Source organism: Moschus berezovskii, chromosome 25 (genome assembly GCF_049115385.1).
Source record: "Moschus berezovskii isolate FMDL1 chromosome 25, NW_MosBer_1.0, whole genome shotgun sequence".
NCBI classification, from domain to species: Eukaryota; Metazoa; Chordata; class Mammalia; order Artiodactyla; family Moschidae; genus Moschus; species Moschus berezovskii.
This window is the reverse complement of record NC_142484.1, coordinates 305,315-319,183: the sequence shown is the minus strand read 5'-3', so window position 1 is coordinate 319,183 and position 13,869 is coordinate 305,315. Positions and strand designations below refer to the sequence as shown.

The 13,869-nt window shown below is 64.9% G+C and overlaps 1 protein-coding gene across 4 annotated transcripts; it reads right to left on the bottom strand.

Moving 5' to 3' along the window:
- Window positions 1-475: 475 nt before the first annotated feature.
- Window positions 476-12,999, bottom strand: B4GALNT4 (beta-1,4-N-acetyl-galactosaminyltransferase 4). 4 transcript variants are annotated; one of them, XM_055415103.2, is made up of 20 exons: window positions 12,568-12,999; window positions 9,735-9,838; window positions 9,309-9,404; window positions 9,140-9,235; window positions 8,971-9,061; window positions 8,798-8,898; window positions 8,573-8,640; window positions 8,346-8,424; window positions 7,151-7,217; window positions 6,896-7,030; window positions 6,707-6,816; window positions 6,488-6,588; window positions 6,305-6,402; window positions 5,306-6,194; window positions 3,191-3,480; window positions 2,946-3,099; window positions 2,737-2,809; window positions 2,481-2,634; window positions 2,019-2,145; window positions 476-1,537 (listed from the first exon to the last, which is right to left on the bottom strand). In XM_055415103.2, exons 1-20 carry the CDS (start codon window positions 12,980-12,982, stop codon window positions 1,399-1,401), a joined length of 3,387 nt encoding a protein of 1,128 aa, XP_055271078.2. In that variant the 5' UTR covers window positions 12,983-12,999; the 3' UTR covers window positions 476-1,398. The 4 variants fall into 4 exon arrangements, with proteins under 4 accessions (XP_055271078.2, XP_088688252.1, XP_088688254.1 ...); XM_088832126.1 differs by having other exon boundaries at window positions 9,738-9,838; XM_088832128.1 differs by having other exon boundaries at window positions 477-1,537; window positions 9,738-9,838; window positions 12,633-12,763.
- Window positions 13,000-13,869: the final 870 nt, after the last annotated feature.

Genomic DNA, 13,869 nt, shown 5'->3' with positions numbered 1-13,869 from the left:
AAACTGACATCATGACAGTATTGAGTGTTTCCATCCATGAAGGATGTTCTTTGAGACGGGGCAATTGTCCTGGGTTATCTGCTTGGGTCCAATGTCATCATAAGTGTCCTTATAAGAGGGAGGCAGGAGGGTCAGAGTCAGAGGAGGAGAGATGATGACGGTAGCAGGTGAGAGACGGTGATATGAGGACGGTGAGCTCATGGCTTTGAGGATGGAGGAGCGCACGCGCTGAGAAATCCCGGTGCCCTCTAGGAACCGGAAAGGAAGGCAGCGGACTCATTCCTAAAGCCTCCAGAGAGAATGCAGGCTGGAAACCTCAATTTTAGGACTTCTGATGTCCAGAGCTGTAAGACAGGAATTCCATTTTGTTCCTGGAAATTTGTTGCAGCAGCCACAAGGAACTCATGTGGGCAGCTGCACCCAGGACCAGGCAGCCCAGGGAAGAGCTGACTGTTGACAGCATCGTCCACTCTGTCTGACCCCCCAGGGGCTCCTGACCTTGAACGAGGGTTACGTGAGAAACGTCACACAAGCAAAGCTCTCATTATACTCAAAGCAGTTTGCACTGGGGTCTCCATTCATGGCAACTGAGTCCTAACTGTATCCCCCAACCTGGTTGTAGGACATCCCCTGCCCAACCCCCGCTCCAGTCCCAGGGTGCTGAGTGCTCCAGTCCCAGGGTGCTGAGTGCTCCAGTCCCAGGGTGCTGAGTGCTCCAGTCCCAGGGTGCTGAGTGCTCCGGCGTCTCTGAGGAGGATGGGGCAGGACTCACATCCAACGTTGTTTTCAGTACAAATGAGACTGAGGACATGGTCGGATATTTGTTCGTGGGTGGAAAGGCCGTGTGCCTCGCCCGTGACCAGCGGCTCCACGCACAGGGTGGTGGGGGGAGGTCCAAAGCCCCTTCTCCTCAGGGCCCGAAGCTCAAAAGGAAGATGCTGGAGAGGCAGGAAGCCGCGAGGGTGGATGGAGGACGGTGCGATCAGCACAGCGTCCAAAGCTCAGGTCAGGATGGGGTGTCAGGAGCAGGCACAGCACCTAGGCCCCGCTGCCCCCCAAGACAACCAGTCACAGAGAACGAGTCAGAACTAAAAAAAATATTTCATTTCATTCTGAATAAAAAATGGAACAGACAGAACTCTTGGAAATCCTGAAAACAATGTCATCGCTACGGCAAAATTTCACAGAAATCATCGCGTGGGGCGTGGGGGCCAAGCCTGGGCCCCGCCCTCTACGGAGGCCGCCTCTCTGGGAGGGGCTGAGGGCGCAGCGGCCTGGGGGCCCAAGTGGGCAGGCACGATGGTGGCTGTCCCCCGGGTCCCCAGGGTCCAGGCTCTGAGCCCGGCCTCCAGCTGCCAGCACAGGCTGGCGGGTGGGGCTGGGAGGGGTTGCTGGTCCTCAAGGGGCCTCCTTTCGGGGGGCCGCCTTTCGGGCGGCCTTGCGGCTGCGTGCGTCCCACATCCCCCGCTTAGAGTGGAAGTGGTGGTAGAAGTTCCGCACTCGGAGTCGCTCCACCTCCAGCCCTGCCTGCAGGACCCTGGGGGTAGGGACGGGTGGTCAGGGCTGCCCCGTAGCCTGGAGGGTCTTTAGGGGTGATCAAGGCTGGGGACTGGGGTGAATGGGGCTACCCTTATTCTGGACCCTAGCGGGGGAGGCCACGTGTGTCAGGGCGGCCCTTGAACCTACAGAACAGTGGGGTGGGATGGAAAGGAAGAGGTCACAACCTGGTCCAGGGGCTGGATGTGGGGGCTTCCACTACTGCAGGACCCCGCTGGGGCCAGGGGGACCCCAGGGCCACCACCAGGCCTATAGGATCTGCGGGCTTCCCTGAGTCTGCAGGAACTTGGAGCTGTGAAGGGGTTTAGGGGAGTGGGGGGGTGTCTAGAATCTCTCTGGGCCTATGGATCCTGGAGGTGGGAGGAAGACAGCAGAGTCTCGTCAGCAGTGAGGAGCCCAGGCCCCTCCCCACCCGGAGGCAGGGCGTGGAATCCATCTCTGTGTGATGGGGGGGCGGTCACCTGTCCAGGAGCTCCCAGTCCTCGCCTCCCCACTGGTCCCGGAATTCCTCGGTGTTCATCCCTCCAATGCGGTCAAAGTCAGACTTGTAGATCCCAAAGAGGCCAAAGCCGTTCACCTCCCAGTAACCTGGTGGGGAGGGGGTGCCCTTCAGACACCACATCCTGAGAGGCTAGTGGGCTCTTGGGGTCACTCCACGTTGGTCATACCTCGGACCCTGGGCATGATTTGGGTGCTGGAGGAGGTTCCTAGAGGCCAAGCATGACCCTGGGGTTACTGGGGGGGGCGACTTGGGATCCTGGGCACTGTGGGGTTCCTAGATGCCACAAGGAGTCCCTGGCATTACAGGGAACCCTGATGGGGCCCCAGGCCTACCTTGCAGGTTGGGAGGCCCCTGGGAGCCTAGATTTCACCCTGGCATTGGTGGGACCCCGGACCCTCCTGGGGGGCATCCAGAGCATTACCGTGCGGGTCCCCTGGTGAGCTCCCGCAGCTCAGCCGCATGACCACAGGCGCGAAGGCCAGCTTGCCCTCCACGCAGTGCTTGCGGATGCCGTCTAGGATGCTGGGGGGGAAGTGGATGTGCAGGTCGCAGAGGAAAACGATGCTGCTGGCATCCTGGGGGCAGAAGGGAGGTCTGACCTTCGTCCTACGCTGCGGAAGGGCGCGCCCGCCCCAGCCCAGCTGGCTTTTCCGGCCAGCCCCACCCTGACCACGAACCTCCACCGCGTCCACTCCAGCCTGCAGCCCCGCAGAGCGCTCAAAGTTTCCGGCTCGCCTCAGGTATTGGTATCTGGGAGAGGGGACGAGCGGGTAGAATCACACACCTGGGTCTCTGGGGGCGGGGTGGGGGCAGGAAAACCCATCTCTGTTGGGGAGGAGGAAAGATTCGGTCCACCGTCCCTGAAAGCAGGTGGGGGCACCGTTACCTGGGCAGCCGTGCTGCGCGGAGGGCCCGCTCCACATCCATGTCCTCGCTCTCAAAGTCCACCAGGACGACACTGAAGCGGGCGTCACCTGTGCGGGCGTGCAGTGCGGCCATGTCTGCCAGGAACTGTATCACCCAGCGCGCCTGGTTTTTCACTGGAGGAAGATGGGGACACTGAGCCCACCTGGACCCCAGCTGGTGGAGCCCCCGCCCCTCCGCAGCCCGCGGTGTCGCCGCCCGCCGCACCCGGCACGACGAAGTGCACCATCACATCTTGGCGCCAGGCCAGGCGCAGCGGCCGGCACAGCTCCGGGCGGCCGTCGGGGCGCGCGGAGGCGGCTGCGGCGGGCTCGGGACTCTGCCGGTCTTCCTCAGCGTCGCCGGCGCGGGCCCCGGGCAGGCGCAGGAAGACGTACTCGGACAAGCGCAGGCGGCGCCCGCCGCGCTCCTGGAGCTCCAGTTCCAGGAGGAAGCGGCTTCCTCGCGCGGAGTCCCGGCGCTTCTCCACGTTCACGATGCGCAGGAGAGCGTATCGCCTGGGGGCGGAGCCTGGTCAGCCGCAGAGCGGAGGCCCCGCCCGGCCACCCAGCGCTGCCGCAGAAAAGCGGCCACTCGGGTGCCTGGGGGCGCGGGGCGGCTGCCACGCACCCCGCCTGTGTCCCAGCCCCCGCCCGTCCCATCCCCCCTCAAGGCCAAGGCCTGGGGGGCGTGCCGGCTCAGAGGGCAGACCCACATTTCAGGCCGCCTCCTCCCCCGACGCCCCACGAGGGAGAAGTCCCCACGCCCAGGCCGGTCCTCTCTCCTCCCTGCCACCACTGCTGTCCACAGCCACAGGCTCAGAAACCTTCAAGGGACCCACTGCTCCCAGGATCGGGCTCAGATGCCTGAATTGTAACTCGGGTGAATGGTCTCTGACTTGTCTCAGTATCTTGTCCCGCAGAAAAGCTAGCGTCCTCTTCTGGGGGGAGGGCTCTGTCCCGGCTGCCCCCGCCTTGGATGCTGGGCCCGATCCTCCCCACCCACAGTCTCCAAGGCCCTAGATACTTCCTCTGAGAAACCTTTTTGCCTCTCTGGCACAAGCCCAAGGGCTACTCTGTTCTCCTGGGGAGAAGCCTCTGGCCCTTCCCCTTCACCCCGGCCCTGGGGACCTCACCTCCACCTTCACTCTGCCCACAAACAGTGGATTCTCCTCCTTCCGGGAAGCAGGGCCCTGCGCTTGACTAGGCTGCTTTTCACTAGGTTGCTCTTCTCTCGGCCACGTGATCCCCCTGTACAGCCGGCATCACTCACCTGGGAGCCTACCAGTGTGACCTCCGGGGGTCTAGATTCTTCCCCCATGCCCATCCTCACCACTGTCTCCCCAGATGTCAGGGCCTTTCTGCCCCAAAGGCTCTGGGTCTGTGCTTTTGCTCCTGGGGTCACTCACACCCTTGTCCTGCTCGGAGGATGGGGCTGCAACCATGACCTTTCTGTTGGACAGAGGCCCTCATATGCTGGGACAATGAGCTGCTCTCAGGGGACTTGGAGCCAAGGGTACGCTGGCTTTCTCAGCCACCTAGAATCAATCTGCCCCCGCCTCCGCCAAGGGTCCAGGCCGTCCCATCGCTGCCCTGGACCAAGCCTGTAGGTCACAGGCTCCCCCTTCCACCCCCTCCCCTCCAAGGCTGCCACACCATCGTCTATGATCCAGATGGGCCAAACGCGTGTCCTGCTCTAAACTTTGTATCAGAGGCAAGAATGGGTCCTCAACCCGGCCTTCAATGCCCATGAGGCCTGTCCTCTGCCCACCAGCCTCCTGGCCAGCCTTTGCCTGTCACTTCTGTCTGCAAGTCCTGCCCCTCCTTAAGGGCTCAGTATAGTTCTCAGAACCCCTCAGGGCAAACTGGGGTTCCCACTCTCCAGCCCCACATCTGCTTGAGGCAGAGACAGGATTTAATTGATGGGGCCTGGGGGCCCAGTCAGAGGGGGCAATGATGCAGGAAGCCTGAGCTCACCTCTGAGGACTGAGCCTCCAGCCAGCACGGTGCTGGCAGGGAGGGGTCCTGGGGTTCTTAGCTTGATCCTGAGTCTATTTCAAAGAGAGACCTGGGTGGCTCAGATCCATCCTCAGGTCCAAGTCCAGGTCCAAGGTGGCAGGCGGGGGGTTTGGGGGTGCAGGACAGGGGAACCAGCCCTGGGTGGTAGGGGGAAGGCTCCTAACACAGGACAGGGGCCCCAGAAGGGAGAGAAGGCACTTTCCGACGGTTGTGCGTGGGGGTGTGTATACCACTCCCAGAGCAGTGCCTTGTTAGACCTTGGGGAAGAGCTGAGGGTCCCATCGAGGCCAAGCTCTGCCCCTCCCACGGCACGCCTGCCCCGTACCCGCTGTGGCGTATGTTGAGCCTCTCCATGTACTGAGCCACCACGTCCACGGCCTCGGCCTCGGGCAGCTGCAGGTTCCCGGACACGTTGCAGCGCAGATCGTTCCAGTCGGAGCGCAGCAGCTCGAAGTCCACGTTGCCGACGCTGAACGTGCGCTGCCAGTCGATGGCGTCCTCGCGCCAGCGGCCGCGCACCAGGTCAGCCGCTTCCTCGCTGTCCTCCGATGCATTCTCGTCGCCCGGCGCCCCTTCCTCGTCGTCGTCCCCTTCCTCCTCCTCGTCCTCCTCGCCCTCCCCAGGCAGCTGTGGCCTGGACACCTGGGACAGGCTCAGGAAGGAGGTGACGGCCCGCGCTTCAGAGGAAGAGTTGGAGTCCGCCGTGGGGGCCGCGAGTCCCGACGCGCGCGCCCGGCCCTCCCGGCTCTCCTGGGTGGCCAGCGCCGGGGCCGGGGCTCTCAGCTCTGTGGCCGGGGGGCTGCTCGTCCGGTGGCCTCGAGCCCGGGGTGGGCGTGGGGGCGCCCGCAGCGGCACCCTGGGCAGGGGTCGGGGGCGCAGGAAGACGCCAGGCAAGGGCGGCCGGGGCGGGCCGCGTGCGCCGAGCGGCCGGGCCCGGGGGGGCGCCCGCAGGCCGGGCCGCACGCGTGTCACGTACACGTTGGAGGGCCGCGCTGCGGGCCGCGGGGGCGGGGCGCGGCCCAAGAAGAGCGGGAGCTGGCGGGCCGCCCAGCTCAGTGCCCGGGAGCGTCGGGGTGTCGGTGCGGCGGGGGTGGTCGGGGCCTCGGAGGGGGCTGCGGGGGCCGGGAGCTGGCGGCCGCCCTTTCTTCGGGGGGCCTCGGTGGGCCCCAGGCCGGCGTCGAGCAGCTCTCCGTCGTCCTCGTCATCCAGGAAGTCTGTGGGGAGCGCGCGTGAGCCGCTGCGGGGCCTCCCAGCTGGGGCTGGGGCACTGTGGGCACTCCCCGGGCGCACTCACCAGCTGTGGGCACTCCCCGGGCGCACTCACCGTCGGGGTTGAGGAAGAGGAAGGCTCGGCGCTGCACGTCCTCTCGGTCCTCCCCGCCCTCCTCCCGGTCCATCTTCATGTATTTGTAGAACCCAAACCTGGGGCGGGCGGGGCGTCAGAGACCGGCTTGGCCGAGGCCCGCCCACTCTTCCCAGGCACCGCCTGCCCGCCGCCCACGCCCACCTTTCCAGATACAGCGGCGACTCCCGGTAGAAGCACTTGTTGTCCGTCTCCATGTGAGTCAGGCGCGTGTGGTCATTGGGATAAACGAAGGACAGGTACACCTGGCGTGGGCAGAGGGCTCCGGGCAGGCCGTCTTCCAGAGGATCTGGAGGAGGCTTCAGGGACCCTGGTGAGAGGGAGGCCTGGGTCTCCGGGAAGACCTTGGCCAGGGGCACTTACGAATTGCAGTCCCTGGTATCTTGCGATGGGAAAGTCCTTGACCACGTAGGTCGGGGCGTAGGCACAGGGCTCCAGCACATTCTCCAGATCCGAGGGCTCCACCCGAGGCGCTGTGAAAGGGAGGTCACACTGTGACCCGGACCCTTGCCTTGGCACCCCCCCTCCAGACTGTGCGCGAACCCCCCTCACTGAGAAAGAAGGCATCTCGGGGATCCGGCCGCAGCATATCGGCTCTGGGTTCCTCCTGCCGTGGCCGCCCTGCCACGTGACTGGCAGGAGACTGGGGCACGTGAGCCACGTGGTCCATCTTCAGGGCTGACTCGTCTAGGGGCAGAGGATGTGTGAGGTCCCCAAGGAGTTCACGGAGCCCTCCTCACCCACATCCAGCCACCCCAGAGACCACCTGTAGGCGCCTCCCCCTCCCCAGAGGCACTGGCTCCGGACCTGTGTAAAGGGAGATGTGAGCAGAGCCGATGACCTCGAACTTCAGACCCGGCAGGAATGCTCGCCACTGGGGGTTGGAGAGGGTGGTCAGGGCCAAAGGAAGGGGGTGCGGCGGGGACACCCTGGGTCAGGGAGGAGAGGAGCTTCCTGGCATGGGGTCGCGGAGCTAGCAGGGCAACGCCTTTAAGGGTGCAGAAAGCTGGGCGAGTGGATGGGAGAGGAGCCCTAAGAAGGCAGGAAGCTGTGGAGGCCCAGAAGGCTGGGGTCCCTGGAGGTAGGTGAGGACCTCCTCTGCTCCCTTCAGGCCTTTCCTGACATCTGGGTGCTTCCTGACCTTCTGGTTACGCCCTCCGCCCCCACCTGCTCGTGATCCCACGGCCAGGGCCCTTCTGGAGGTCAGAGCCGGCCTCCTGAGGGTGGCCCGTGGCTCCCAGCTCTCTGCTGACCTCCCCAGCCCCCTTCCTACCTCTGTCCCCGTGCTTCTCAGTACCCGCTGCAGACTGGCCCCCCCACCCCTCTCATGCTGGGCTCCTGGGGGCTGTCCCAGGCCCTCTTCCCTTCCCAGCTCTTCCTGGGCCCTTAGTCACCCCCTCAGCTTCCACACGATGACCTGAAATCTGCACCTCCCGTCTAGACCCTCTGCCAAGCTGAGTTGGGGTGATGCCCTCCACACACCAACCAGCCCTCCCTGGTCACCACCCCACATCCAGCTAAACTCAGGCTCAATCACTGGGCATCTCCCCCCACCCCCACAGGACCTGCGGGTTCAAGGACCGATGGTCACCTGTGAAAATCCTTCCCAACAGGCAGTGGCTAGAGGATTTTCCCTGACATGCAAAGCCCATTGCCTCATTATCAGGAGGAAGCGCTGCCTGATCAGCCACCAGACTGCCTGGAGTTCCAGAAGACTGTTCTTGAGACCAGGAATCCATCCTTGCACCCCAAATTCTCTCCCCCATGGCTCTCCCTGTGAACGTCTCTCTCAAGAATCTGTTCAGGGGCCACTTTCTCTGTGAAGCCCCTGAGCAGGTGCAGTGGACCGCAAGTCCCATCCCTGAGCAGCTGCTCTGTCAGCCAGATGGGAAGTCCTGGCAGGGGGTGCAGCATCCGCGCTGCTGTTCTGTGGGGCTGGCCAGGAGGAGGGCGGGGCGGGGCAGGGGGTCTCCAGAGCCCACAGCGGGGCGGCCGCACTCACGCCCACTTCCACGTGGTCCGAGCCGCGGTCATCTTGCTTGTGCAGCAGCTCGAAGTAGTACCTCCGAGAGGCCATGAGCCTGGGGACAGGAGGAGTCAGGGGCCAGCCCGCCACGCCTCAGGAGCCCCCAAGAAACGGTGAGTCCCAGGGCTATCAGCAGCAGTCTCACACGTGCACACGTCACCCCGTCCTCACACACAGACACACACCTGCTCCCAGCCACTCACCGTCTGGGCTTGGACACCTGGGAGCTGAACTTGGTGAACTCTCCAGGCGCTGTCCACTCTGAGCCTGTCTGGAGGGCGACAGAAAAGGGCAGGAGTCTCACCCACTCCTTGGGGCACCAGCCCCACCCAGTGCCCCTTCCTGAGAAGTTGAAGGGGACAGGTGACCGAGGCCACAGAGGCCCATGAAGATAGAAGGGGTGTGGACGGAGGGGCAGGTGGGGATACCTTGCCCACAAAGGCCACCAGCTGGGCACCCGCTGGGCTCTCGTTCGGGCTCAGCCAGAACTCAGAGTTGTCATCCGAAGCCACAGAGAACTGGACGTCGCCTAGGCCGTAAGACAGGGCTCAGGGGCGGGCGGGGCGCTCGTGACACTCCCCCCTACACCCCACCCCCGCACCATCTCTCGCCGGGTGGATGAAGCCGAAGAGGCGGAGGCCGTAGTTCTTCCACTTGGGGGACACAGCCAACTTCTTCACAGTGGTGCGAGTCTGGGGGGACAGCGGCCGCTGACGTCAAGGTGCCTGCCCACCCCTGCCCGCCCGGGACCCCCGCCCGCCAGCACTCACGTGAGGGAAGAGCGGGAAGTGCAGGTTCCTCCGGAGCTGGCCCACGGCGCCCCCGCACCAGTCCTCAAACACATGCAGGTTCACCTGCCCCTTGTACTGCGGGGGAGCGGGGCTTACCGGCCGCCCAGTGGCCCCCGGCCCTCCCTGCCCGAGCCCCAGCGGACCTCACCTCCTCCCGCCACGCCGGCACTTGACGGGTGAGGTTGAGCACCAGGGCTCTTCCAGCGCCCCCAGGATACAGCATGCCTGGGTCCCGACCTTCAGACTGCGGGAGAGAAAGGGCACCAAGGTCATAGCTCAGAAGTGCGAGGGCCAGAAGTCACACACACAGAGGCACAGACGCAGCACGCGACACAGCCAGCCACACACGCCGGGTCCCGTCACACGGCCCTCCACATCTAGCCACGAAGCCCCGAATCCGTCACATCCCAGCCACACGCACACCCAGAAGACCGCCGGCCACCCCGCGTGCAGCACCTGCGTCCCCCCCAGGCCTGGCCATGTGAGCAGCCGCGTCCCCTGCCCACGGCCGCTGGCACACGGTGGCCCTGGATCTCGTACACGCGGCTGTGTTGTTCCCCATAGCCCTGCTCACTACCAGCTCCTCCTCTCGGCTCTCGCTGGAGTCCTCTGCCCTCTGTGTGGCCAGCGCAGCGCGGACGCCCCGGCCGTCGGTCACACCGCTCAGTTTCTCGCCATCTGTGGGTGGCAGAGCGGCTGTGGGTGGGACCCAGGCTCTTCAAGGCCACAGCCCCTGCTGCCGGGGTCAGTTGGGGGCAGGATGGCCACTGGTGTCCCCTTTGAAGTGTCGCCTCCCCATGTCTGCTCCCTCATGTTGCCCGGTAGCTCCTCTGCCCCCAGTGAAGTGCCTTCTACCGGGCTGTTCTCCCACGTCCCGCCTCTGTGGGGATGGCCCTGCCTGAGTCCTGGCTCTTCCCAGCCCCCAGTGGTGTGAGGGGGCTGGTGGCATGCACACCAATTGGGCGTCCTCATCAGTGACTCTGCCTCCAGGAAGGCCCCCAGGACTACTCTGTGCCCTCAGCATAGTTCCCATGTGCTGGAATGTTTTGTATCTGCCTCCCCTGCCAGAACTGAGAGCCCCGTGTTAGTGCTGGAGCTTGTTGTCAGGCAAGCCAGCGCTGTGGCCTTGAGGCTACACCAGCCCTGGCCCACGGCACATGTGCTGCCTGCTGCCCTTGAGGCCACGGTCCTGGACCAAAGGAGCCCTGGCACCTGCCTGGGCAGAGGAGGGACTGGCACGCTGGTCTGGCTGTCAGAGGCCCTGGGGCCAAGGTGGCCCTGGGGGGAGACTGTACTCGGGATCCCTTCTGTGGACTTCTCTAGAGCATGGCACATCCCAACCCCCCAAGCCTGGGCAGACCACCTGCACACCTCAATGCCCTCAACGTCCCAGACTTCCTCCTCAAGCTGTGGACCTGGGGGTCCCATACCCTGGGTCTTAGCCACTGAAGGTGAGGTTTCACTGTCCCATCCAGGGACCCCCAGTCCAGGAACCCCTCTGCTCCAGCGCCAAGTCTGGCTTCAACATCTATGCCTGCTCTTCAATCCAGACCCCAGGAGCGAGAGTCCCACACTGATGCAGCTGGCCTGGCCCCTTCTTGGGGGAGAGGCGCTGCGCGTGGTCTCCTGCCTGTGAGACCCCAGTGGTGCCTGTCCGCTTTCTCCGTTTTTTTCTCACTGTCCTTTGTCTGGCTGGGAGCTGAGCCCCTAAGAGGCTCCAAGCAAATCCCCCACAGTCTGACCCTGATGCTCCCCGCCCGCCAAGGTAACTCCATGATGCTGGAAAACTTCTGCGGGGGTGCCACACCCAGGCTGCCACCACCGTCCTGCAGGGCTGAGCCCAAGCGCAGTGAGATCCAGATGGCCTCCTGCCAGCCCCTCCGCCCAGGACCTATGCCCCCCCAGGTGGCTGGACACGGGGCAGGTAGCCTTTCTGGCGGGAGTGAAGACAGTGCTGACAGGACAGTCAGGAAGGCATCAGACACGTTCAGCTGCTCAGCTTCCACAAGCCCTGCCCTGGTGGAGACAGGTCACCAGGCAGGAGGTGAGTCTCGCCAGCTGGGGCTGCTCCTGGCTGGAGCTGCACGAGGGTTTGATGCTGTGTAACCTTGAACAGCTCCTGCCCACTCAGGAACAGCAGGATGGCTTCCCCGCTGGTCCAGCTAAGAGAAGAGGAGGTCTCAGAAATGGGGTTCCCACACCTCCGCTCCCTCCTAGCTGCTGAGTTAGGCTCCCTGGCTGCTCGGGAAGTCAGGTTGGGGAGGGCTGTGGTTGCTCAGAAAACCACAAGGCAGCTAGGTAGGAGGCTGGTTATGTTCTGTGTCACTGGGTCACACTCTGGGGTCCTGCCTTATGTGATGGTAACTGGGGGCCCCTAGAGGATGTGGTAGCTGCAAGATGCATGCACTCTGGGGAGGGGTAGGTTGGGACCAGCTTCTGACCCCTGGCCTGGGTGTGGGACTGAACAGGGAGCTTTGGACACTTTGGTGGGAGTGGCCAGGACTTTACTGATCAAAATCATCGTTCTGAGTCCTTAGGAAGCAAGATTCTCATTACCCACCCTAAAGACACCTCACTTTCTTAAGAAGGGTCAGGGGCAGCTTGGTTGGGACCTTCCCTGCCCTGAAGTGCTTCCTTCTCTCTCTCATCACCAACCTCCCCGCCCCCCTGCCCTGTTCTAGGCACTCTGCTCCTCCTCCCCAAAATATGTGTCAACGGTCACCACTTCCAAGATCCCCGAGCTAAAGTGGCAGGACTCCTCCCCTGACTCTCCCTCACATCACTCACCAGGACCTGATTTGTGGGTTTATTGTCTGTTCCCACTGGAGCGTGAGCTTGAGTCTGGGAGCGTCCGCTCCAGGCAGTTCGGGTCTCCCCAGGCTGCACCCCTATCCCCATGACTCGCTCCCAACACACAAGCGTCTCAGTCCTGATCACAGGTTTACCTAGGGCGCCTCCTCCAGGAAGCTTTCCGACTGCGAGTGTCAGCTCCCCCCGCCAGCCTCTTCCCCAGAAGACGGGGAAACGGAGGCTCTGCTAAGCAGGAAGAGTCGGAGGCGCAACCGGACTTGACCCGCGAAATCCCAGCAGGCAGGGCCTGGTAGCGGAGGGCTCTCCAAGACCACTGTTACCCCGGCGCTCTCCGCCCCGGGCCAGACCCCCGAGTCAGCCCGGGTTTGGGGACGCTCGGGAGGGTCGCGCACGTCACGGTTGACGTCATCCGGCGTTCTGGCCAGGTCGAGCCGAACCGAGCCCCCTGCCCCGATACTGCCGAGCTGGGAAGGGCGGCCCGGGTCTCCAGGCAGCTCTGGCCCGCGCCGAGACCTGAGCGCAAGGGGAGGGCCCGGGCCCGGGCCCGCTTGGGACCCTCACCGCCCCCCGCCCCGGGCGCGCGCCCCCTCCCGTACCTCGCCCGTAGCCGAGCCGCTGGCGCAGCGCGCGGCCCTGGCGCACCAGGCTCAGGTGCACGTACGTGAGCCACGCGGCGCAGGTAAGCAGCACCAGCAGGAGCAGCAGCTTGATCTGTTTGCGGATCTTCTTCACCGGGAACCACGGCATCGCGGCCGACCCCGCCCCGCCCGGGGCCGCGCTCAGCAGCGTCGCGGCGGCCCCCCACTCCTGCGCGCTCCGCGCCGCGTCCCCCGGCCCCGCATGGCCCTTTGTCCGCCGCCCGCGGCCCCGGGCTGCGGCCGCGACCCCGGGCTGCCCTTGGCCGAGGGCCCGGGGTGGGCGGCGGAGCGGCTGCCGGCGGTTCCCCCGCCCGGCCCCGCCCGGCCGCTCGGGCTCCAAGCTCCCGGGGGCCGCGGCGGGACGCAGCAGCATCCACGCTGCGGTGCTACCCACCGTGAAACGGGCCCGGCCGCCGAGCCGCGCGAGCCAATCCCGGCCCGGCCGGCCTGCGGGGAGCCAATCCGCGGCGCGGGAGGCGGGGCCAGAGGTTAGGGTGTGCCCGCCGCTAGTCTCCACGCAACGCGCGCATCCACCTGGGCGAGCCGGCCCGCGCAGCGCGGGGACGCGGGCTCCCGGGAATACGGAGGAGCCGGGAAGTGCACCGGGAGGCGCGGGGCCGGGGCCGGGGGTCAAGGATCAGAGAATGCACGCGGCGCGGGGTAGTGCATAGGACCAGGGGACGCGGGGCTCGCGAGGTGCTGGGGACAGGGACTGGGGGTCACAGGGTGTAGCGGGGGAGGCCGGGGAGGAGCCGGCTATGGATCATGGGACAATGGGGACACGGGGACAAGGGTGTAGGGAGTCGTGATGGGGAGACAGTACGAGCCTGTGGAACGAAGGAGAAGGATGTGGGCAGCTTGGGCTTGCAGCTTGAGCCTCCTGCTGACAATGCAGCTAGGAGGAATGGGGCTCAGACGTCGTGGAGAGAAGAAAAAAGAAGTCTGGGGGAGAGACACGGGGGATAGGTGGCGGTGGTGGGTCAGGGCAGCCGGGGCGGGTTTGGGCGCACAGGCTCCATGCAGGCAAGACTGAGCAGGGTCTCAAAGCACCTGGCTTCACGCTGAGTAAGGGGCATGAGGAGCTACCAAAGGACTTAGCTTGGAGGCCAGGGTCTGACCTGGCCACCAGGTGGACACGGGCTGCAGACTCGAGGTGGTGGGCTCCACTGAGGGCAGAGTAGGTGGGGAGGAGGAGCCCAGGCAGGAGGGGCAGGGTTGTCTGGAAGCGGGTAGGAGGGAACCCAGCTCTCCCATTTCTGA